At 34.5% G+C, this 24,018-nt stretch overlaps 1 protein-coding gene across 1 annotated transcript; it reads right to left on the bottom strand.

The window, feature by feature from the left end:
* Positions 1-1,967: 1,967 nt before the first annotated feature.
* On the bottom strand, positions 1,968-23,661 carry MED28 (mediator complex subunit 28). The gene is made up of 4 exons (XM_035358570.2): positions 23,447-23,661; positions 14,889-14,955; positions 9,914-10,026; positions 1,968-2,538 (listed from the first exon to the last, which is right to left on the bottom strand). Exons 1-4 carry the CDS (start codon positions 23,498-23,500, stop codon positions 2,113-2,115), a joined length of 660 nt encoding a protein of 219 aa, XP_035214461.1. The 5' UTR covers positions 23,501-23,661; the 3' UTR covers positions 1,968-2,112.
* Positions 23,662-24,018: the final 357 nt, after the last annotated feature.

Raw genomic sequence — 24,018 nt, 5'->3', positions numbered from 1 at the left:
TCAACGGTCAAACATTGTAATTTATGTTAATTAATGGTTTTGTACAAATTTCTAGTAATAATTTTTAAGTATCAGTTATTTTTGTTATTATCTTTTAATTTTGATAACTAGTATACTTTGGATGCCCATATGTTTCTAATGAAAGCCTGGACAAAATCATAAAAAATTAACTGCCATTTACAAATTTACAGTACACAGAACAACAGTCAAAAAATGGATGCAGACACCTAATGTACCACCACATTCAATCAGTGGATGCCATGTCAGCTTTCTGTGGTAAGAAGGTATCAATAGCCAGCCTTCTTTGCTTTCTTTTGCTGAAGTAAATTAATTTTGGGTTGAATTGTGACAAAAGATGAGGATAACCTTTAGTACTACCACCACCACACTTGAACAAAGCTCAGATAGCATAAATTTACATGTGTTAGAGAAAAAAAGTCAATCAGGATGTTGAAGTTTTAATTTTTTGAATTTAATAGTTTAAAATGGTTTGCTTCTTTTCATACCACCGGTTGAGAATCCCTGATCTACAGGAATGTAACCAAATGATAAATGCAGACCTAACAATAAACATCTAAATGTACAGACAATGCATTTCATCATGATTATGTCAATCATGGTGCTTTAATCATTTAGCAAAAATTTCTCAACTTTGGTTGGTAAGGTTTTACCCTTTCCAGAGTATTCTCTTAATCTTGCCCCAACAGACTATCATCTCATTTGATTATTACAGAACACCTACACTTTCAAATCTTTTAATGTTGTTTTCACATAATCTGCATAAGTGAAGTTTTGATATGACAAATGCTATGATAAGCTGTGAATGCAATATTACCTATGCAAACTTCTACAGTAAACAATGTCTGATGCACTCCTTATCAATTGCCATTTTAAGCCCTTAAACATGTGATAGGTAAATGTCTGCTGTCATAAATCTTCATTCCCCATGTGAATTTTAAGCAGTATGAATTGCTACACAAATGGAAAACTTACTGATGTAGCTTTATCAATCAAATTGTGTCTTCAATGATGTAGTTACTTAAAGCAGGTAACAAAGCCTGGTTCCCAAGCATCTACCTTGAGCAACTGCTTCATTTCCACCTGCAGCCCCATCGATAAAATGCATGTCAGTGAGCTGTGCATTCATGCATGAATGCAAACCTCTCAAAATTAGCATAGGAAAAAGAATTTTTACCAGCAGAACATGTTTATCTGTCACTCAACAGCTATACGCAAAAGATGTTTCAAATGGTCAGACACATGGAATTCGATGCATTCATCAGAAATGGCCCCCAGTTATTTAGCCGTCTTATCACCAAGCGCATTGCTCAAGGTGTACTACATGGAATAACTGATTTGACATCTCAGAGAATGAAGAACACCCCTGCAGATGGATTTAGTAGTGGTCTTCCACTACTACCAAACCACTTTCAGATAGTCAAATATTTTAGGTGCCCCATGTTGCACCAGACACCATACACTTACAAACATTCAAGCTTTCTCCAGAAATCCAGTGTTGGCTTAATGATACAGCAGCCAGAAGCACTATTTATGTACATATATATGTAAATTTATTCTTCATAAAACAAAACTGTATTTATAACATTTAGGCCGCTATTCTAAGTCAACTCTAATAATTATTTTCTTATCACAAAACATTATTCTGAAAGCTTTTTTTTTTTTTTTTTTCCATGAAAAAGAGATCTACAATAATAAAAGATTACAATGTTACTGATATTTTAAATTTAGTTAACAATTTATAGTAATATTTTTAAAAGAGTAAGCAGAAATATCGGGAAAAATGCCAAGTTCCTAATGCATGCATTATTCCATTTTCTTTAATCCCAGTTTAAATAAATCTGTACATTATTGGAAAAAATATATTTTTTCTTTTTATAGTTACATTTTTCAATCTGAATACATTTAAAAAATAATTTAATTCTAAAACCAATTTTTGCAAAGGAAGGGACATTTTTTTTTTTTTTATTTTGCATGAAAATTTATATACAGAATAATAAGAAAAGAATTACATTTACAATAATGTCAAAATGAAAGGAATTAGTAATCCATGTCAATAGCATTCTTTGGGAATAAATATTTTCAACTAAGATGTTATCTTCCTCCTCCATCAGGCATACCAATATTTGACATAGTCCTTTCAAGGTATGCCAATGGACCTTGCAGTCCACCTGGTTGAGCAGTTCCCATGTGCTGCTGAGGATGCATCTGTGCTGACTGCAAAACCATATTACCTTGCATTGGTGCTGGTGATGATGTCATTGGTGGTCCACAGTGTGACTGCATCATGTGATGAGGATGACTTTGGCCACCTTGCTGTACAACTTGAGATGGTATTTGAGGAGGAGGTCCTTGCAGTGCTGGGATATTTTGAGGTGGTTGGGGCTGCACAGCAGTCGGAGGTGGTCGTGGTGTACCAGGTACATCTTGCAAAAGATTTTGCCATGTCTGGATTTTTTCATTATATTTTTCAATTAAATCTTGTTTCCTCCTCTGCTCACTTTTAAGTTCATTTGTGCTCTAATTAAAAAATGCAAAATGTATAATTATTATTTAAAAAGTTCATTATATGTTGATATATTGTTCTAAAATGAAAGGAAATACAACAAATTTATGTCATTATCAAGAGACCAAATTTAATTAATCAGGTATTCTGGTATTTTCAACAAATGATAATGGGAGGGAGAGACTAAAACACTTGAATCCAACATTCTTCGTGCTTAATCATCAGTGGACAAGGCACAAATGGTGTTATGAAATACACTCATCAATTAAAATTTACTACTAAAGCTTGAATTATGAACCAAGGACTTCACAAAAGTTTTTAACTATTAAACTGCAGTGGTAATGGATTTTTTATGAGATTTTGCCATATTTAATGATTCCAATTAAACAGTGTCCAGACAGAATGATACCAATTGAACAATTCATTATTTCCAGTTGTTCTTTAATTTTTAACCCATTACAACCACTTGTAGGTTTGACAATGACCAACAGCTTCACTCCCAAGTGTCTGTTTGAAAATTCACTGGGTCTCTGCTGCAGTCTTCCTGAATCTGAAATAAAATTTTATGAAAGTTCTCTGATTTTTCAAGCCGGTTGTAACAACTTTAAATAATATTAAAATCTTGTAGTTTAAATAATTTAAATAGAGGAACATTAAGATATTTGTGAATGGCAATGTTTGAAACCAGACTCGAGTGCCACGTGCGACTCTCGCATGAAGAATGTGATTTATTTTTAAATGTTAGTATTCTTTTTTCTTCTTGTTTGTATGTCGCCTTTTTTGAGTGTTAAATAAAAGTTATTGCTGTGTTTCATCATTGGAGTTGCTTCATTTCGCCAAAGAAGCATCACAGTCTTAATTATTTTGGAGGCACTGACCGAGATCGAATAATCGTGCGTATTTTTATTTTATTAGTTCATCACTGAACATAATATTAGTGATACCAGATTATTACTTAATGTTTATATAGAATTGCTTTATGTTATTAGTTCATCACTGAATGCAATATTAGTGATACCAGATTATTACTTCCTGTTAATAATAAATTGTCTTATTTTATTACCGTATTTGATATTATATTTAATATTCATTTTAGTTGTCCAGACGGTAGATATATATATTGCTCTATATTATTATTCATATTTTAATCACAATTAATGTGGTACAGAGAATGAACTTCATATAATTTAAATATTTCATTTTTGAGGTATACGTACTTAACAAAGTGCATTTAATTTCGTGATTCCTGACTGCATTAATTAACTAAAGTAATTGAATTGAGCTATTTTGAGGAAATATAAAGAACACAGTGTTCGTTAATTTTAAACATAAAAAAATGTCCTACTTGGGAAGAGCTCGTAAGGAAGATTTGCAAAATCTCACGGCTGAACTGGGAGTTCATGTGACTGCAGATATGAAAATAGTCGATTTAAAACAGAAAATTGTTGAAAGTAGTGATTATGATGAAGTATTCGTCAAAGGAGTCTTAGACACAATAATAGAAGAACGGAAAGAGAGGGAGAAAAGAGAAAAAGAGAGAGAGGAAAGAGAAGAACGGAAAGAGAAAGAGGAAAGGGAAAGAGAGGGAGGAAAGAGAAGAACGTAGGAGACAGGAAGAAGCAGAAGAGCAGAGAAGGAACGAACAGTATGAATTAGAGAGATTAAGACTTGAAGCAGAGACAAAGTCTCAAAATACCGGACAGATCCGGCCGAAAACGGAGCTGCGTCACCTTATGCAGAAATTCGATGACAAGAAAGGAGATATCAGTCTATATTTGCTATTGTTTGAAAGGCAAGCAGAATGGGCTAAAATTGATAAAGAAGAATTTACATCTCATTTACTAGGACTACTTCCTTACGAAGTAACCCAGTTAATAGCTAGAGAACCCTCCGATAAAGCTAAAGACTATGAACACATGAAAAATTTATTGTTAAGACGGTTTAAACTAAGCCCGGAAAAGTTTAGGCAGAAATTTATGAAACATCAAAAGAGTACCGAATCCACATGGGTGGATTTCAATTATGAAATAGAAAATTATTGCCAGGAATGGGTGACTGGTCTAGGAGTTAAGACTTTTGATCAGTTGCTAGATTTGATGGTGCTTGACCAACTTAAACGTCGAGTTCCTCCTGAAATTCGAGATCACTTTCTTGATGAATGGGTAGAGATGATTTCATCTAAAAAATTAGCTGAAAAACTTGATGCCTATGAAAACGTTTGCAGAAACTTTCAAAAAAAGCCTGTAGTAGATCGGCAGAAAGAAAGATACAATGCACTAACTCAAGGTAAATTGAGTTCAGATAATAAAAATAAAACTGAAAAAAAAATTGTCATCAGGATTTAATTCGCAAAGCTGGTTTCATAGACCTAGAAGTCCACGTCCAGATGATAAATATGAAAAACGATAAATGCCACAATGCTATCAGTGTGGGTCCTATCACCATTTAAAACCCCAATGTCCAAATCTTAAGAATAGTACTGAATCTCCTGCTAATCTTAACAGAATTAGTGCAAAACCAGAGGATAAATTTCTATTACCTTATACTAGTATGGGTTACGTAAATGGTCATAAAATTCCTATATTAAGGGATTCAGGTGCTAGTACTGATATAGTTTGTCGCAAATACATCACGCCGGAAATGCTGACAGGTGAAAATGTGTGGGTGCAACAGCCATTAGATTTGAATCCAACCTGTTTACCATTGGCTGAGATCGAACTAAATTGCAATCTTGGGCGAGTAATAACTAAGGCTTCCATTATTAGAAATGAACTCGACAAAGGAAGGTATTTATTAGGCAGTCGAACTTTTGCACTGTTGAATAAACAAGGAAAGGAACCTCATAGTCATCCTCACCAGGTTAATGCCGTCTCTACTAGAGTTCAAAGGAAAAGAAAAATAGCTGAAGAGAAGATCTTGGAACCGATGAAAGAAGAAAATAAAGCATCCAGAGATATCTTTGAAGAAGTTAAATCACCGGAATTAAACGTGGAAGATTTTCACGAAAATTTGAAAAACGATAAAGAAATTAATATTGAGAATCATTTTGCAATGCAGCGTTATCATCATCTTTCGGCTTTTGATTTAACATCAAAGCCGCTACTAATAGACGAAGAAAACAATTGTCGAAAGCAAATGACAAATGAATATTATCTGAAAGGCACAGGTGAACTGAGGAAAGGCTTTGCTGTGAATTATAGCCGAGGAACTGGTCCACCATGGAAGAGATCTAGGCGCCGTCAAGAAAAAAAAAGAAGACTAATTTGAACACTGGTCCATTTTCTTCCTATTTAAATGTGGTGTAAAAATACTTGTTTAAAACTTAAAATTTTCGGCCTGAAAATTTGGAAACTTATGAGAGAAGTTACCTTTTCTCTTTAAGCAATTAAGCAAGCCGAGTTTATAGACTTTCGAATTTTACAGAACTTTTCCCTTCGGCAAAAGTCTCTCCGTTGGGGGAGATGTTGTAACAACTTTAAATAATATTAAAATCTTGTAGTTTAAATAATTTAAATAGATGAACATTAAGGTATTTGTGAACGGCAATATTTGAAACCAGACTCGAGTGCCACGTGCAACTCTCGCATGAAGAATGTGATTTATTTTTAAATGTTAGTATTCTTTTTTCTTCTTGTTTGTATGTCGCCTTTTTTGAGTGTTAAATAAAAGTTATTGCTGTGTTCCATCATTGGAGTTGCTTCATTTCGCCAAAGAAGCATCACACAGTCATAGCATCAATCAGGAGAAACTTGAATACAACTTCACAGAAATACACAGTATAAAAGAACATAACTTTCCATAGCAATAACAGCTTGTAGAAAAGTTACTCAGTAGTGCTGGAGATAACATCTAGTAACATACCATGGCAGTATTTCCAGCTCTCTCGATTTCTGACCATACTCCCGCCAACCCAATTTTTAACATATTTCTCCTGACTTTCTTATATTCTTAAAATTTTTCATGATTTTCTATGTAGCTTGGCTTAATACTTGATTATTTGCCTCCCAAAAAGTGATTTTTATCGTCTAAAGTTTCCTCCAGATGCATATAAAAGAAACCGAAAGTGTTTCATTTACTGAGATATGGTGCATTTCTGCTTTTTGTAGAGTCCGAAAACATAGTGTTCCAGTTTTCCAATAAGAATCAAGCACCACTGCTTGTCATCTGGCATATATTAACTGATAAGCTCAAAGCACGATCGAGGTTGTTTATCTCGCCTGTGAGCAGCATATGTTTCATGTGATTCCCACAAACAGTTTAAGAAACTGCAATCTTAGTTACGTCTACAAAAAATGTAAAATACTCGCATACTTTTCAAAAATTGTACATAGATGACTTCAAAAAAAATTAATCAAGGAAATGTAATACTGGAATGTGTTGCAATTTCACACGGTGTTAGGGCTAATGTTCTTAAATATGTGAGAACACATGGACAATATGAGCTGTATTGAAAAAAAAAATTAAATTTTTCTGTGGAAACAAAGAACCAAAATGTTATTAACGCAGAATGCCTGTTTTCTGTCTTTTTACTGGAGTACAAATTGCTATTGAAAGCATCAGATCATGCTGCAGCCTTTTTAGAGAAATGTTTCCTGCCAGTAAAATTGCTAATAAATACTTAAATGCATGGACAGAAACAGCTGCAGTTGTAGAAGAAATAGGTTCAAGAAGTTGGTATGAAAAATAAATCTTCAGTTATTGATTGCATTAAAACATCTACATTCTGCCTCTCTACGGATGAAAAAAATAATACTGATGCAAAAGTGTATTCAATTGTTGTTTCTTATTTTTTAATTCACACTCTTCAGAAATCGAGTTAGTTTATGTCCCCACTTAGAAGAGATTCAACGTGCTTTAATAATAGCACAGCTAATTATTAAACTTTAAACGAAAATGCTATTCTTCAGGATAATTGCTTAGCACTTAATGCTGTATCAGGAAATTTAGGCTTGAAGACTGATGTTGCAGGCATCTTAAAAAAAGTTCATATTTGCAAATTATGAAATGCACCCATCACTTCTTAAATTTAGCAAAGGGTTAGTACTTCTTTGCCAGTAAATGTGGTTGAATACATTGTTGATGTTTATTATCTTGGAAAGATTGCTAAAAGAAGGAAAAAGTGAAACAATTCCAACAGCTGCATAATACTGAAATTAAGAAAATTTGAATTATTTATGTATTTATCTTTAAAGAAATGTTTAGCTAGAATTATCGACTACTCCTTACATTTCTTAAAGAAGTAAATGCTTCTAGAGTTCTAGAGAATGCTTCCATTGTTAAAAACAGGTATGAGAAAAATTAATTTCTGCACCTGTGATTAATTTAATTGGCAATTCACAAAATAATACCATAAAATATAAGTGTGAAGCTCTCCCCCCCCCAAAAAAAAATTGAGAAGGGGCATATTTTCCAATTCTTGAAAGTTCTCAAGAACGAATATTTATGTTTTTTGTCTTTGGACCTAATAAAGCCTTTTCCTTTTTTTGTATGCTATTTTGCCATCATTCAATGCTTTTAATGCAATTCTATAGTGCATAATTACATTAATTCATGTTTCGCAATCAATGATTAGAGAAACTGATTAGAGTATTTTTCTATTATTAGAAGGTACAAGTAGTAAAACTTTTTTTTTTTTTTTTTTTTTTTTTTTTTTTTTAAACATGTAAGTGTTTTTGCATTATTTGCATTTAAGAAGTAATAACTGAACTTTCAGATATTAAGTAGTTACTATTTAAAGTTAATTCACTATTAGAAATATATTTTTCTACATGTTTTTATTATTAAAAAAAAAAAAAAAAATTCTTTTGTCACAGAAAATTCTTCTTCCTTTTTTTTTTTTTTTTTTTTAATTTTTTAATCTGCTTTTTTTAGTGTTATAAGTTGGCAAGTATGCCATGTGTTTGATAAGGTGGATCAATATCTTTCCAAGAACTTTAGTTTTTCAATTTGAATTTCATGTTTTTGAGTCATTGACAGAATATTGTAAAAACAGTTAATTCATTATAAAGAATTCTACTCAATAATGAAGGGAAAAAATAAAAATCTTATATGGTTATATGAGTAACAACAAAAGAATCATTCTAAAACTTTTCAGTCAGCCAATGTAGATATACTGACATGCAAATAACAAGCAACAAGCCCAATGTTTTCAATACATTTCACATTTGTTTAATAAATATATTATAAATGAAAAGTAAATGCACTATTATCAGATATAGTAAGTTTCACTGTGGGGCTAATAAATATTAAATTCCATATCTGCCCTTGTCCCTGCCCCCCCCTTTTTGAGTGGCATAGTCCTTGAAATAGCACGTGGATCAGAAATTCTGAAAAATTGGAGATTCCTGTAGTACAGTCAAAAGTTGTTAATTCGGACACCCATAATCCGGACCTCAAAGCTAAAAACTTTCTGCGCATGCGCTGCGTTGACACATGCGCATAGGTGTTTACGCGTGCGCGTAAGACCTTTTACGACTGCGCATATGCTTGTGCGCAAGCGCAGAACACGTTTTCGCGTGCACGTTTTATGTATAACGGACGGTATAAGCTAAAATTATCTATTTCAGTTAATGTTGATGATTGCGTTGTTCCTTAATCTTCGAATTGTATCCGGTTTATTATTTTTTGCAGACTGTAAGAGCAATATTATAAAAGTAAACTTGAACTTTCGATTATGTCAAATAGAATTTCCGATTCTGGAGCTCCCAAAGGATTGTACAAAACGAAAGTATGTTTCGATGTCCATCAAACAAAAAGTGGAATTGCTGCAAAATGGATAAAAACATGAAGAATGTAACAGAGAGGTTAGTGAAAACGAAAAAATTTCGATTGACAAGTTAGTCGATATTCTCGGCACAGCAATTAATGGGACTCGAACAGCGGAACTTTGTAACTGAACAAGAAATTATGTCTGTTTATAGAATTAAAGAGAAAGTATTATCACATAAAACGAAGCAACTTAAACAACTTACATTGAAAGAAATGTTTAATAAAGTAAACAAATAAATATTAAGCTTTTTTTTTTTGTAAATTTTGATACCCTTTAGATCATAATTGTTCTTTATTTCATAAATTACGGTTTCATGTTTTTAATTTTAGAATTTCTGCATGCCATCTTACGAGATTTAAACTGATGATCTATAATCCAGAAAAATCGATAATATGGAATCGCCGAAGTCCCGACGAGTCCGGATTAACGACTTTTGACTGTACAACATTTGAATAAGGCATTAGAAAAGTGTTCTTCCATGTGCGTCATTTCCCTTTTGTCTGCACACTTTAGGGTTCTGTTTGATGATCATGAGCGTAATTCTGTTTTAGTTAAGACCAATTTCATTCGAGTAAATTTTCATTACGATACATTTTATTAAATAAAATAAAAAATGTTACCTCGAGTATTATATGCTCTGGTTTCTGCACTGAAAGGAGCAGTCTTTTTTGGAGGAAAAAACATTCCATTTGTTTGGCAACATCAAGAAATCTTTGTATAGTTTGTTCCACGCCTGTGAGAAATTATTAATATACAAAATCAGGTATACAATTCAATTAAAAATTCTAAAATAATGCTTTATCAAGATTACAACTTCAGTAAGATAAATTTAAATGTGGATAAGCATGAAATAAAAAGTCAGCAAAACTTTAAAGCAATCATTAAAAATCTTCCATGACACTCAACAAGGAGAATTAATATCCCCCAATGCACCAAAAGACTGCAAATTTGTCCTTAGGATACAAATAAAATACAGAGCAAAAAAATATAGCTAAAACGCAAAAACAGAACTAGAATGTGATATTTATAACAAAATTTTAAATACTATGAAGAGTGTCTCATGATCTTGGTTTTCCAACAATGTTTAAACAAAGAACCCTCTGTTAAGAAGCAGCCCTGTTAAGCAGGACAAAGAAGGAAATGTTCACCATCCATAAAGCCAGAATTATAATGGGGACACTTAAGACTAATGAAGATCCCAATGCTGTTAAAATGAACAGCGAAACAGTCATGTCCAATTGCCACTTGCAAATGTAGCTACAACACTGTCTCAAGGACAATCAAGTAAATGATCAAAATTTTTATTCCAGGTTTTGTTTTTAATATGATTTTGGAGATGACAAATACAAGAACTTTTAACCCTGTTTATAAGAACTTTTGATTTTGTTATTTCTGATCTTACAAATCATTTTAAATGAAATTTTACTCTTAAATTTTACGGATGAAGCTGATTGGTATGGCTGTATGACAGCAGCTGAAACAGCTTGAGAAACCTGTCATATTTTAGAATAAAAATTGATTTCCGAATGATTTCAACTTCACTATCGAAGACTGTACTTTGAATATCAAGAGATATATAATGGAATAACAGAGAGCTGAAAATACCAACACTAACTTTCCCCTCTTGACCGAGCTTTGAGCCATCCATGTAAATATAAAGCCATTCATTGCAGACTTAAGTCCAGTTTCAGAATAGGCTAACAGAGATTTAGTCACAAAGCAATACCCTGGATTTTGGTTAAGATCACAGAGTTCTAAGATTGAAGAAAAGTCAAAATTTAGTACATCATTTTATCTCTCATAACAAACTAAATGAAACCTTGTGGAGTTTTAAACCTTCATAGGTGGCAATTTATCATAAGGAATATGATAATTATGCCAAAAAGTTTCAAGCTGGAAATCTGGACCTCATAAAAAGCCACATACACCGGCATAACGTGGAAAAACATCTCCTGGGGTTGATTTTGTGGCACATATAACAAGGCAAAGAACTTTTCTGCAAACATTCCAGCTTGTTTTTCAAATTCCCACAGGTAGTTATTAATAAAACACAGCTATATTTCATAGCAAGTTTCAGAAGTATTTTATAGTTTGTAAGTAAGGTGGAAGTCACACATTTCCAAAGGACTCCTGCTAGTTGCTTAATTATGTTCAAACAGTTATTTAATTTGAATTCTTCCTGGAATTCCAAACTTTCAACCTAATATGATCCCTAAATATTTAAAAGCTTGGCAGTGAAGCGCAAACACTTTAGAAAAAGAACGAACTTTCGTTGTTCTTTATTGATATTTGTATAAACTTTCAACTACTATCCCCCTTCAAAATGCTCCCCTCTAGTGTCAACACACCACTGCCATTGTTTTCTCCACTTTTGGAATACCTTCTGGAAATCATTATTTTCTGATAGCATATATAGTACTCTTGTCACACTTTCTTGAATTTTCTCTATGGAGTTGAAACGATATTCTTTCAATGTGGTTTTAAATTTGGGAAAGAGAAAAAAGTCTTCCGCGGACTAGTCCAGAGAATAGGGTAGGTAAGGCACAAGAGAATCATGATGTTTTGTCAGATAATCGGTAACACGGAGCAACGTGCGAGTTGGAACACTGTCATGATGCAGTTTCTACAACCGATCCCCCCCCACACACAAATCAGATCTCTTCTGGCATCTTTAATCATGTTAAATTCTAAAGGCTTCCTTGTTTATTATCTGAATGATACAAATTCTTGGTGCATTCTGAACACGTTGGTGGTCTGTTGACATCAAAGATCATTCAGTCCTTGGGTCTTCAGCAGCCAAACTTTTGTCATCCTTAAAATGCTGAAACCAATCACAGCACTATATTTGTTTCCTGCAGTGACCTCTGAATACCTAGTTAGGCATGTGTAATTTCATGCAGAAGCATTGTTCCTCCAGCTTCTTCTTCCCCCCTTTTTTTTTACTAATCCGAAAAGTTGCTTATACACAATTTCACTGAGCTGATAATTACTGGGCAACTAATATACAATACTTAATACATCTGAACCCAGTAGAAAGCAGTAGTTTGCAAAATATGTTGTTAGATACACACAGTGGCCAAAGCATACCAACTTGCAGCTGTTGGCACACAGTTTAAAAAGACTGGTCTTTTTTTAAACGGTGCTCATATTATATAAAACCTTAAGATTGACAGACTTGTGACAAGACTAGAAAGTTGGATAAGCAGTTGGTTTAATTCTTTCAGATTGAGGAAACATCACTATTCCAAATTTTACTGCATATTCTTAGGAGTGCTTTCTTGCAAATGAGCTAATACAATGAATTCAACAAAAATGCCATCACTCGCAGAAGACATTTTTTAAAGGAATCTTTAATAGTTATACTTAGTTCAAATTGCTATAAAAGAGAGATGTTGGATTACTGTCTACATATCCTGCAATTTGCTTATTTAGTTTTCTATCATTATTCTTTATGTATCGTCTTTCTTTGATTTCTTGAATAAAAAGAAGTGAACGCTCCAGTAATATCCTAATCGGAATTCAGAAAAGGATTTTTTTTTTTATTTAGAAAAATTAATATAAATTAGTAAATGATTTCCTTTAATTTTCAGGTGTACATTTTTCTGACTGTAAAATTATATATAGTAATATGTCAAAAATCAGAATAATCTAATATCAAGACCACCAACCGGGGGAAAAAATCCCCCCTCCTGCAAAGTCTAGGAATGGAGAATATAAAAATAAAAGGAGGCAGAAGTGTCATAAATATTATTTTTATCCTGATTAACTGAGATTTCTGCATGTCAATTTTAAATACTTACTGACTAGGGAGTCCCACTATGGCCAATAACAGCGTATTGATTGATGTATTGGTATTAGCCAGGACATAATCTTCATGAAAAGAGATTCTTCATTTGTCATCCGCCTTTCTTGAAAGTCATGGCCAGGATCACATTTTCGTCCCTTGAGTGGCTGGGGTCCGCAGGACTTGCACTACACATTTTTCCACCTGGTGCAATTTCTGCAGTTCTAAATTCTGCTGTGTGATACCTCCCTAAATTCTTAACTGCACAGTACCTCTTCTAAATCCTAAAAATTCAACCATCCATAATTTTTGCTGCTTGGTGCTCATTCTAAATTCTCAGATTTTTGCCACCACTATATTCCGATACCTAGCTGCAGCTGCACCTGCTCTGGCTGTAAGAGGATGGAGATTCTATTTTCTATCTGACCTAAACAATAAGTCCTAATGAATGCTGTGACATCTTACTAAATTAATGATCTCACCGTTTATCTAATATCAAGTTATATAATACTGTGAAATGTAATAATTTAGATAAGACAGACATTAAATGGTAACAATGGTAGTAGTTGTTAACATTGATAGTAGATACATAAAAAAATAGTCACAATCATGGACAATTTTAATATTGTTACGAAAGGTACAGGCGCAGTAAGATGGTTCCCCCCCCGCAAAGCAGTTTTAGGGTTGCCATAAAATAGCAAGGGAAGGCAGGGTTGCGACATTTGGCGACAAACTTGGCAATATACCATGGACAGTTGGAGAGCCTTCTGGAACGAATTCTTACCGGTTTAGCCCAGAATGTTTTCGAACACAAGCTGAAAGCTATATAAACCCTGCTGGTCTGCAATCGGTTAGTTTCTTGCCTATCGAGCTGATAGAGAGTGTGTCTCGTCAGAGTGCGAGTTAGTATCGAGTTGGCGCCGGGTCTAGCGAGCTGATAGTCAGTCATTGAGTAGAGAGTATGTCTTGTCTAGAGTGCGAGTCAGTGTGTCTCGAATTAGTCACTCCGTGTGGAGTCGATCAAGTTGACCTCAGGGCAGTAAGTGCTGAGTGGATCGTCGAGAGAGTGTGTTAAGCTCCGGGAACAACTGAACCAAAGAGTCGGGAGCTATACTCTGTGTGTCGCTGAGTGCATCACAAGTTGTAATGTAGAGTCTCGAGAGTATGTGGAGTTCCGGGAACGACCGAGCAGAGTCAGGAGCTGTACTCTGGTGCTTTGCAGTGAAGCTGTCTCCGCCGTTATTGCCTGACAGTGTGAAGGCTGTGTTGCTGATTGTTCCAGCGTGTTTATAGTAGATCTTCAATGACTGTAAAAGTGTTTTGGAGCTGTCCTGATTAATATTGGCAAATAAAGTGTGTTTCGATATTCCTAATTAAGCACTGTCATTATTCACTTCAAATCCACACGAACGTGAAGGAAGAAAATAACGTAACAACTGTGTCAGAGAAGAAAAATGCAACAATATTAATTTATTCTTGAAATATGCAGCCACATATAACTTGGCACAATAAGCATACCTATTTTTGAAGAACGTTTACATTTTTGGAGACACTAAAGTAAGCAGGTATGCAGTGACAGTGATCCAGTTAGAGAGAAGCAAAGAACAAATGTCAAATGCTCAGTAGAAATACCCTCCCCCCTCCCCCCCAAAAAAAATAAGGGACTAATCAAATTAAAGTTAGCACTTTCCTTTAGATACTTTTGCATCACGTACACACACACCATAAAAAGTAAATGTGCATTGAATTGCAATATTTTTAATCAGAAACATGCATATTTTTGATTGTATCTTGAATAACTGAATACTCACCAGTTTTAATTTCTTCTGAATCTCTTACATTGAAATGATCTGGATTTGTCAAAGCAGCCAAGCATGCCTAAGAACATGAAAAAGGTAAAACTAGTTCAACAGGATCTTTTGAATATTAACAATCATCCAATACAATAAAAGAAACTTTATGATATAAAACTAAGGATTTTATATATTATCATCAAAGCATATTTTATTATGCAAATAAAAAACTTAACAATCTTTTGGAAACATCTTTATGTGTCAATTAAAATCACAATAACAACCTCGTATTTAGCATACATATGTTAAAACACTCAATCGATTTTGAGGGCAGCTAAAGGTCCCTCTTCATCAGGAGAACGAAATTACTAGAAAGGGGCAAAAGAAGAAAAATAAAGCATTGGCAAAGGAGTCTCAGAAACACATGGTCGTTATCAGCACACATGTGGTCGTAACCGGATTTTGAATCAGATTTACACTGGCCGCCTACTTTTACTGAGCCAGCCTATCTGATCAAACATATAACACAAAGACTAAAACGCAAACAAATCAAGGAAGTCAAAAAATAGGGAGCGAGGGGCAACTGCACCTTCACACGCCAAGACTGAACCTCAAATTCTATCTTTATGTGTTTTATATCTCTGTATTTTATGCATATCATTTTCTTTGCAATTTATTTATGATAAAATAGTTCATTCATAATCAAGTGGATAAGACTATTCAACATTGGTACCATATCCCAAGTTCATTTTAATACACCTATATGAACTGCTTGTTTGATACGAGGGTTGGAACTTTAATAGTGGCAACTATTTATTTACAAGGAATACAAAAGTGATTCATGTCACCATGTTTTACAGTCCTTCAATATAGTCACCAGCATTGTGTACAACCCATTTCCAACGATGTGGAAGTCGCAGAATACCTGTAGCAGCACCTGTTTTGTTGATAGTTTGAATGGACCGGTCTACTGCCGCAATAATCTCAGGAACAGTTTGGAAGCGAGTGCCACAAAGTGGTTCCTTCATCTTAGGAATTAAGTCATAGTCACAAGGGCTTAGATCTGGGGAGTATGGTGGATGGTAAAGCACTTCCCAGCCTCATCGTTTGAACAAATCAGTCACAGCTTGCACTGCATGCAGCCGAGCATTGTCATGCAAAATGAGAGGAGCGTTCTGCAGAAAGTGTCACCATTTTTTTCTCAAAGCTGCTCGGAGATTGTGCTCCAAAAATGAGCAGTAATACTGTGCAGTGACGGTCTTTAGTGGGGGAACAGTATGCGTTAGGATGACACCATCACAGTCATCACCATAACTTTCACATTGCTGGGGTTCTGACGAAATTTCGAACATCGTGGTGACCCGTGATGACGACATTCGTTTGATTGGCGTTTCAGTTCTGGCTGGTACGATCGGGCCCAAGTCTCATCCAGCGTAATGATACGGCGTAAAAAAGCATCTCCTTCGCGCTCATAGCGCTCCAGGTGGGTTCAGGCAGCATCGTATCGTAGCCAATTCTGCATTTCCGTCAATTGATGTGGAACCCATCGTGAAGCAATTTTTCTCATGCACAGGCGTTCCTTCAGAATGTGCAGCACAGTCGTATGCACTAATCCTGTTTGTCCGGCCAGCTGACGAATCATTTGGCGGCGATCACTGTCCATTAGTGTGGCAACAGCTTGCATGTCTGCATCGCTGACACTCTGATGACCTGGATGCAGCATGTCTGCCACGTTTTGGTGTCCTTCATTGAATGCTTTCACCCATCTTGCTACGGTTCTGTAAGCCCTTGATGACACTATCATGCTGTACGACCACTGGCACATTCAATTTTTATCCAACATAGTTGTCCTTGTTTTGAAAACATCCTGACAACACTTACTTTAGACCGCGAGCTAATACAAGGATCCATTCTTCGCATGCACGTGAAGTAGGCAGGACAAGTCTCTTTTTGCTGAGAGGTAAGGTAGGTATGTAGTTTACGTGTGGCATATGCGATATTCTTTGGTTTTGTTGCGTAGCGTTTTTTCAGCTGTGTTGCCATTATTAAAGTTCCAACCCTCGTATTTTATTTAATAAAATAATTTAAATACGAGTCACTTTAGCTCAGAAAGTTTCCATAAAGTTATTTTAGCTAAGTCTGTACTTAACAGAGAACCCACTCAATGTCAAAACAAAGACTATGCTTAAATGCCGTTTAAGCATAGTCTCTGTTTTGACATTGTAATTTTTCTGCATGTAATACTCATTCAGTCTAATTGGCGATAATTTTACTAATGCTATCATTTATTCTGTGGTACTTTTTTGCATGGAGGCATCAATGGACTACATTTAACATCAACTTTTATTACCATTTTAATTTCCTGTTTAATTTCCTGTCCATTTTAATTTTCTTTCCCCCCCAAAAAAAGATTAAATTTATTTTCTTACCAGCAAGTCTTCAGAAATAGATATGCTGTTTCTTGTGCACAAAAGCACAACATTAACCATAAAAGGAATGCATGGCTATCACTTATGTCATGCTGTAAATAATTCAACTAATTTTACGGAACACAGGCAGGATACATAGGCAATTTGACATTGGCAACCTCTAAACATTAAATCATTAAAACCAGTGGTGTAGTGAGGAGTGAAGGGGGTGTATGATGCCTGGGTGCCGCTGGCAGACGGGCACCAAATGGTCTCCAAACAAGATTTTCATCATATCACTGTTTTTTGGAGGGGAGGGTGCCAAAAAGGTATTTTGCTCTGGGCACCAGTTATGCTTGCTACTCCACTGATTAAAACACGAGGTAAAGAAAGAATATTTACTGTTCACTTAAGCAAATTTTGATGCCTACGTATTTGCACAACCACCTCTAGAATGAATGCACCCAAACTCTGGCAGCCATACATAACTATCAGTTTGCAAAAACAATATCCACCTGGACAAATTTTGTCGATCCCTCCTTCTAGAGTGGTAATACCCAGACAATAGAATTTCTATCGGGCCATCTTCAACACATAACTGTACGAGTATGAGAAGCACAACATCCGCAATTCTGCCCCATCACTTTTCTGAACTGTGAAGACAATCTGTATCAGTTTTGTTTTGCACTGATTTTTCTTCTTCATATGCGCCACAGCCTGTTACAGGCCAAGGCTGTCTCTCCAAGTTTCCTCCACCTGATCTTCCGTCAGTTAATTCCAATTAACCTTAAATCTTCCTCGACATCTTCTATCCATCTAATGGGTAGTCTTCCTTTTTGTCTTACTCCCTCAATTCTCAAAAAGTTTTTATCTTTTTGGTTGGAAATGCATCATCATCATATCTAAACACATATCCCAGCCATCTGATACAAGATGCCTTTACAATTCTCACAATATTAGTGCCATCATATTTCCTACATTTTCCATATAGTTCATGAGTATAGAGAATCCTCCACATGCCATTTTGTAGTACTGGTCCAAAGATCTTTCTTAGGATATTTCTTTCAAAAGTTGACATCAGGTCTTTTCTGCTCTGTTAAGTATCCAACATTCACTTCCGTAAATGGCAACAGGCCTTATTAAAGTTTTACATAAATTTAGTTTTTATGTTGATTAGTTTGGATTTAAGTTGCTTATTAAGGCCGTAGTAACATCGATTAGCCATAAATATTATTTCTTTATTTCAGTTTTTATATCACTGCAACTTGTGATCAATATGCCCAGATATTTAAATTGTTTTATGGTTTCAAAGGTATAACTGTTTATCTTCAAGGGGGATAAATCAACAGTTTTATTAGATGCAATCACACATTTTGTTTTGTCTTCATTAATAATTAGGCCCATTTTTCTTGCTGCATTTTCAAGTGAGAGAAAAGCCTCGACCACAGCTCGTTTTGGTCACCCAATGCTATCAATGTTATCGGCGAAAGCCAGCAGTGGAATGGTTCTGTGCAAGATGGTTCCACTTATGTTTATTCCAGAGACTATTATGGCCTTTTCTAAAGCTATATTAAACAGCAGGCAGGTAAGATAGTGAGTCTCCCTGTCTTAATCCATTCTCAGTATAAAAAGGTTCTGAAAGGTATGTTGAAATTTTTATTCTACATATAACTTTTTAAGGGTCATCCTTGTGAGGCTTATCAGTTATTATTAATATTAAATTCTAGCATTGCTTCAAATAGTTTTTCTCTGTTAATACTGTCATAGGCAGCTTTTAAGTCAATGAACAGGAAATGTATTTGTGGGCTGCCAGTTTGACACCGCTTTACTAGAAAACAAATATATGTGATTAAAATTAATTTGGGATATCCATCCACATTGATTGAATATCGCTTCACAGCAGAATGGAGCTACATGTTTAAATAGGCAAAGTCAGAGCTGATGCAGCACAGTGATGTAAGACAACTTCCAATTAACTCCCCTTACGAGGATCACAATGATGAGAGGTCACTCAAAGGAATGACCTAGCCCTTCTCTTTAACCCTGACTACAGAGTGAAACTTGTAGTTTTTCACAGTGCCTTTCTATAAAATTCAATTACTTACAAAAAAAAAAAACTTTGTGGAGACACACTTCTGAAGAAATTCAAATCTTTTTTTCCATATTCCCGAAATGCCACAGTCCTATTATGATTCATAACAAGAAAAAATAATGCAAAAACAAACAGTTATCATAAAAATGATAGATGAATTCAGAAAATGGAAATAAATGTGTACTGTAATGCAAGTCTTGAATGCATATCTAGGTTGCCACATAAGTGCATTTTGACAACAAGATGGGTTGCCACATAACTATTTTGGCAACACGGTGTCAAGGTTGGTGCTAGACATTTTGCCGCCTGTTTTAAGATCCATGGCTTGTAAATTACGTCACCAAAAGTCATTATAAATTATAAATATTATGCCGACCTAACATCCTGACACTTGGTGCAACCACACAGGTTGCACCGGCTCTAGTATCAGCCTTGAATAGTGTATTGCCTCGTAAATACTTTACAGGAAGATGCAGATAATCAGAAAAAACAAAATGTTCAAAGCATACAGCATTAAAACTATTCAATGTATTTTGGTGGAACACAAAATCTGTACTTTTCCGTTTCACCGGCGCAAATCTCGCCAAGCAGGCTTTGTTGGCGACAACATACAGTATACACATAAAAACGTTAACGAATGTTAGTTCTAAGAATTTTTTATTTTGAAGGCATAAACATTTTAATATGGTTTAAAATTTTACAAAATTCCAATAAATAAAGACAATAAATTTGTAAAAAGACACTAATGTAATAATTTACTATGCTTTCATGGTTCAATATCCTGATTCGCGGTTCGTATCACGTGACCCAAGTGATCTCATATCACGTAAACTACGCTACAAAAATTTAATTCTCTCAGTAATTATCTATATTAATTTCAAGTTAAATTTTAATTTGGAATACAAGTTTAAATGCAAGAATTATTTCAATTCCTACGAATAGCTTACTCAGAAATGATGTAAAACCGTAGTGCTTTAATTCGCTAGCACATTCTCATTAGAACTGATTAATTTAACCCTTGATTTTGTCTTTTCTATATTTTCGCTTTCGGGTGAGCGATGTGGTTGCATTCTAATTGACTTAATTACCGCGAATCGTCTTAGGGCCTAAAAGTAAACTATCTTGTAAAATTTTTATGTAATTGTATGCCAGTATTAAAAGAAACAATCTGATAAGAAACGGTTGCGACTTGTTTTGAAAATGAGGCGTAAAAGGTTACCAGCGAAGATATTCCGTTTGCCATCAGTTGTACCATTATTGGCGATTTTATCGTTTGCGCCGGCAAAACGGAAAAGTACCACAAAATTTTGCAATGAATGTGAATATCATGATGAATACAGGAACGGTCACATTTCGCAGTCTCAAACAGATGAGAAATCTGAACTTGTTGCTGAAAATTGTTTGAAAATCTATGTCTCTGAATTAATGTGGATAAAACTATTATAAATAAAGAGATTGCTCATAAAACTATTGCGGAAGATGCTAAAACAAGAAAAATATATTCTTTTCTTCCTAATATACTGATTGCAAAACAGAAAGAGAGAATTTCTGCAAATGTTGATCTGATCCAAATGACAGATATTAAACCTAACAGTTTAAAACAACTGTGACTGAAGGTAAAATTTAGCTCTTAATAATCTTGAGATAAAATAGTAGTCAGAAATCTCAAGTAAGGACCATGCCGTTAACATTTTTTACCGGAAAGGAATAATTCACAAGGAATTTGTTGTTGAGGGACATACACCGCTTTCCATATACATAAATGCACTCCATATTTCATAAAGACCTAACAGGTACATTTCTGAAGAAAATTCAGTGCATTACAAGTGAACAACTGCATAGAATAACTCACTTTTGCTGTACAACAGTATGTCATGTGGTCACAAAATCAATCCTCCTTCTCGAGTTGTCAACCATATCTACTATTTACCCAATTTAGCACCTGCAGACTACTTTCTTACTCCTACAGAGAAATCTTAGTTCAGAGGTTTGGGTAAAGTAGACTTTAAGGTACCCCTTGTATTACGGCGAAGTTGTTGTTTGATTTATCACCAAGTTGTTGTTTCATTTATGGTAGTCTGAGTAGTTGAATGTTATGGAAACCCTATTGTGACGTAATCGGGTGCATGACTCTGGGAAATTTTGAATCATAGGATGTTTTGTAAGCATTTTTGTGGTGTGTGTTAAAACCGTTTAGAGGGATTTGAATGGGTTTGTAGGAAAAAAAGTTCAGATGGTCACTATGTGAAGCGTTCGATCAGAAAGAGTACCTGGTTTGAAAAAAGTCATTTGAGTATGATTGATATTTTGATTTTTCCGTGGCTCTGGGTGTACGAAGCAAACTTGAAAATCATGGTAAGTGAATATTTGCTTTTGGTAGTGCTTAAATGTATAACATGTTTTTCCTTTTTTATGTTATTTTATTGTTTGGTTTAAAATGTATTTTATTGAGATTATGTATTTTTTGTTTGCCTATATTGTAGACTTTGGTGCTCCTTTGACTTTTTAAGTGAAAATATATCGATGTGTACATGGACAAAGTAAAGGGAGCGCAAAATGCACGTTTGTGCAATTCTGGGATTTCTTTTTAAGTGAAAATAGGTCGACATGTACATGGATACAGTTAAAAGAGTGCGCAATGCCATTTTTGTGCAATTCAGGGATTTTTTTAAAAGTGAAAATAGGTCGATGTGTACATGGATACCGAGTTTGTGCAATTGCTTGTCTTGTTATTTTGGCTTTGTGTAGCGAAAATAACGAGTCAAACAACTGCACAAAATCGGTATCCTGGTACTGCCAAAAATCGCCAAGGGGTACCCTAAACTATACTTTTACCAGAAGTTTTTGTTTTAATAGTAATGAAGAGTAATTTAGAAATGCTTAATCAGAGTATTATGCAGAATTCCAAAAGATGTGTTTTGCAAAAGAATTCATATCCTATCTTACTGTTCTCCAGAAACAAAGTCAAGAGGTATTTATGATATCCTGTAAATACGAAACAAATCCTCTGTCAGACTGTCAAAATCTGACAATGAATAATATTCTTAATAAAATAGTAAATTTAAGTCAGATCATCAGAATTTTTTTAAATACTGCTTAATGAAACACATAATAAGAATTTATGTGCAAACTGCTCAATTCTCGCATTTCAGACTTTTTAAATGTATAACATTTGCAAAAACTCTCCTTTGAAAGAGTGCCCTGAAACCTACATTATGTTTTAATGAAAGTAAAAAACCCATAAAAAGAGCAGAATCGCCCACTGCTTGGCATGTTTTTAAGAATTGCACATACTCGGTATCCATGTACACATCAACCTATTTTCACTTCAAAAAACATCCCAGTATTGCACAAAAATGGCATTGTGCCCTCCCTTGACTTTATCCATGTACCCATCGACCTATTTTCACTTAAAAAGTCAAAGAAAATTGACAAAAATCCAATTCTTCTTACTCTTGTAAAAAGCACCAAACAAATAAGTGAGCGATTCTGCACTTTAGCCAAAAACTCATTCTTAATCAAAATGTGAGAATCAATATAATTTAAAAAAATATAGACAGAAAATAAAAAACGGTTTTGCTGCTTTCAAACAGTAAAAAATGTTGAACAATATCATAACTTGACAACACACATTATTGACTGCCAAGGCCGCCCAGTCAAAGAATTCTCTTTATTTTGCCGCCTTAAAATTCTGACTTTGAAAATGGAAGGTCGGTTTATAGGTGAGGGCATTTTATATTCGGTATAATGCACTATTTCACATTTTGTTTTTGCTTTCTGTCGAAAATTGTCGGTTCCTCTACAGAAAACGTTTCTTGTACCGAAACTCATTTAGAAAATTTCCTGAAATAAAATTCTAGCTTACGTTGTTCAAATTCGAGTCCGGGGACCTAATGCAACATGAATCTGAGCAACACGAATTTTAATTTAACAACTGTGATACCAATCAAAATCAGTTTCTTCGGAAATGAATCACTATTACCGCTTATAGCAACAGTTCTTAAACGCTAAAGATTATATCATGAAAAGCATGATATGAAACAAAATGATTAACTTAAAAAGGAAAAAAAACAAACCTGAAATGAATTTTCAAAATCATCCACTATCTGACCATTAGCAGATGTAGCCATATCAAAATAAATAACATAAATTAGACGACGCAATTACTATAAACAACTGTACTCACAATACATCGGCAAAAACAAAAGTAAGACACCGCAATGTGTACTTCTCCGACGTCGGACTCGGACGCTTAGCCAATACATATTGTTTGGCTGCCAATCTGAAAAGGAAAGGCTAGACGTTCAATTGAACGCGCAGAGACACTTTTTGTAATATTTGCGCTTTCTGATCTCGGAAATCTTTGTTTATAGTAAGTAGGCAGAGTGATTTTTTTTGTGGATATTCAATGCAGTTATTGCATTCAATTATTTCACATAACGAATACCTGCAGTCATTCTTCAAATGTATCTAAAACTAAGTACAAAAAACTATTGATCAGCTAGAAACAGTACAACACTCGTTGTTAATTATATCTGCGTAATTAATTTATAAGTTTGCCACATTTTAATGACTACAGCTCTTTCTAAATATGCAGGTTTACTTACTATATTATTTATGTATGAATAATAATAACTGAAATTAATAT

The sequence above is a fragment of the Stegodyphus dumicola genome, chromosome 2, assembly GCF_044657685.1.
Source record: "Stegodyphus dumicola isolate Sdum_Otavi_A_Nest chromosome 2, ASM4465768v1".
NCBI lineage: Eukaryota > Metazoa > Arthropoda > Arachnida > Araneae > Eresidae > Stegodyphus > Stegodyphus dumicola.
Note: the sequence above shows the minus strand (reverse complement) of the source record. Positions and strands in the feature narration are given on the sequence as shown.

What these genes read in the sequence shown, in the direction of transcription:
- MED28 (XM_035358570.2), bottom strand. Translation starts at nt 23,500, where the DNA reads ATGGCTACATCTGCTAATGGTCAGATAGTGGATGATTTTGAAAATTCA. An exon ending in TTCAGAAGAAATTAAAACTG is followed by an intron (nt 10,027 to 14,888) that starts GTGAGTATTCAG and finishes AATTTCTCACAG; the next exon opens with GCGTGGAACAAACTATACAA. An exon ending in CAGAGCATATAATACTCGAG is followed by an intron (nt 2,539 to 9,913) that starts GTAACATTTTTT and finishes TTTTTTAATTAG; the next exon opens with AGCACAAATGAACTTAAAAG.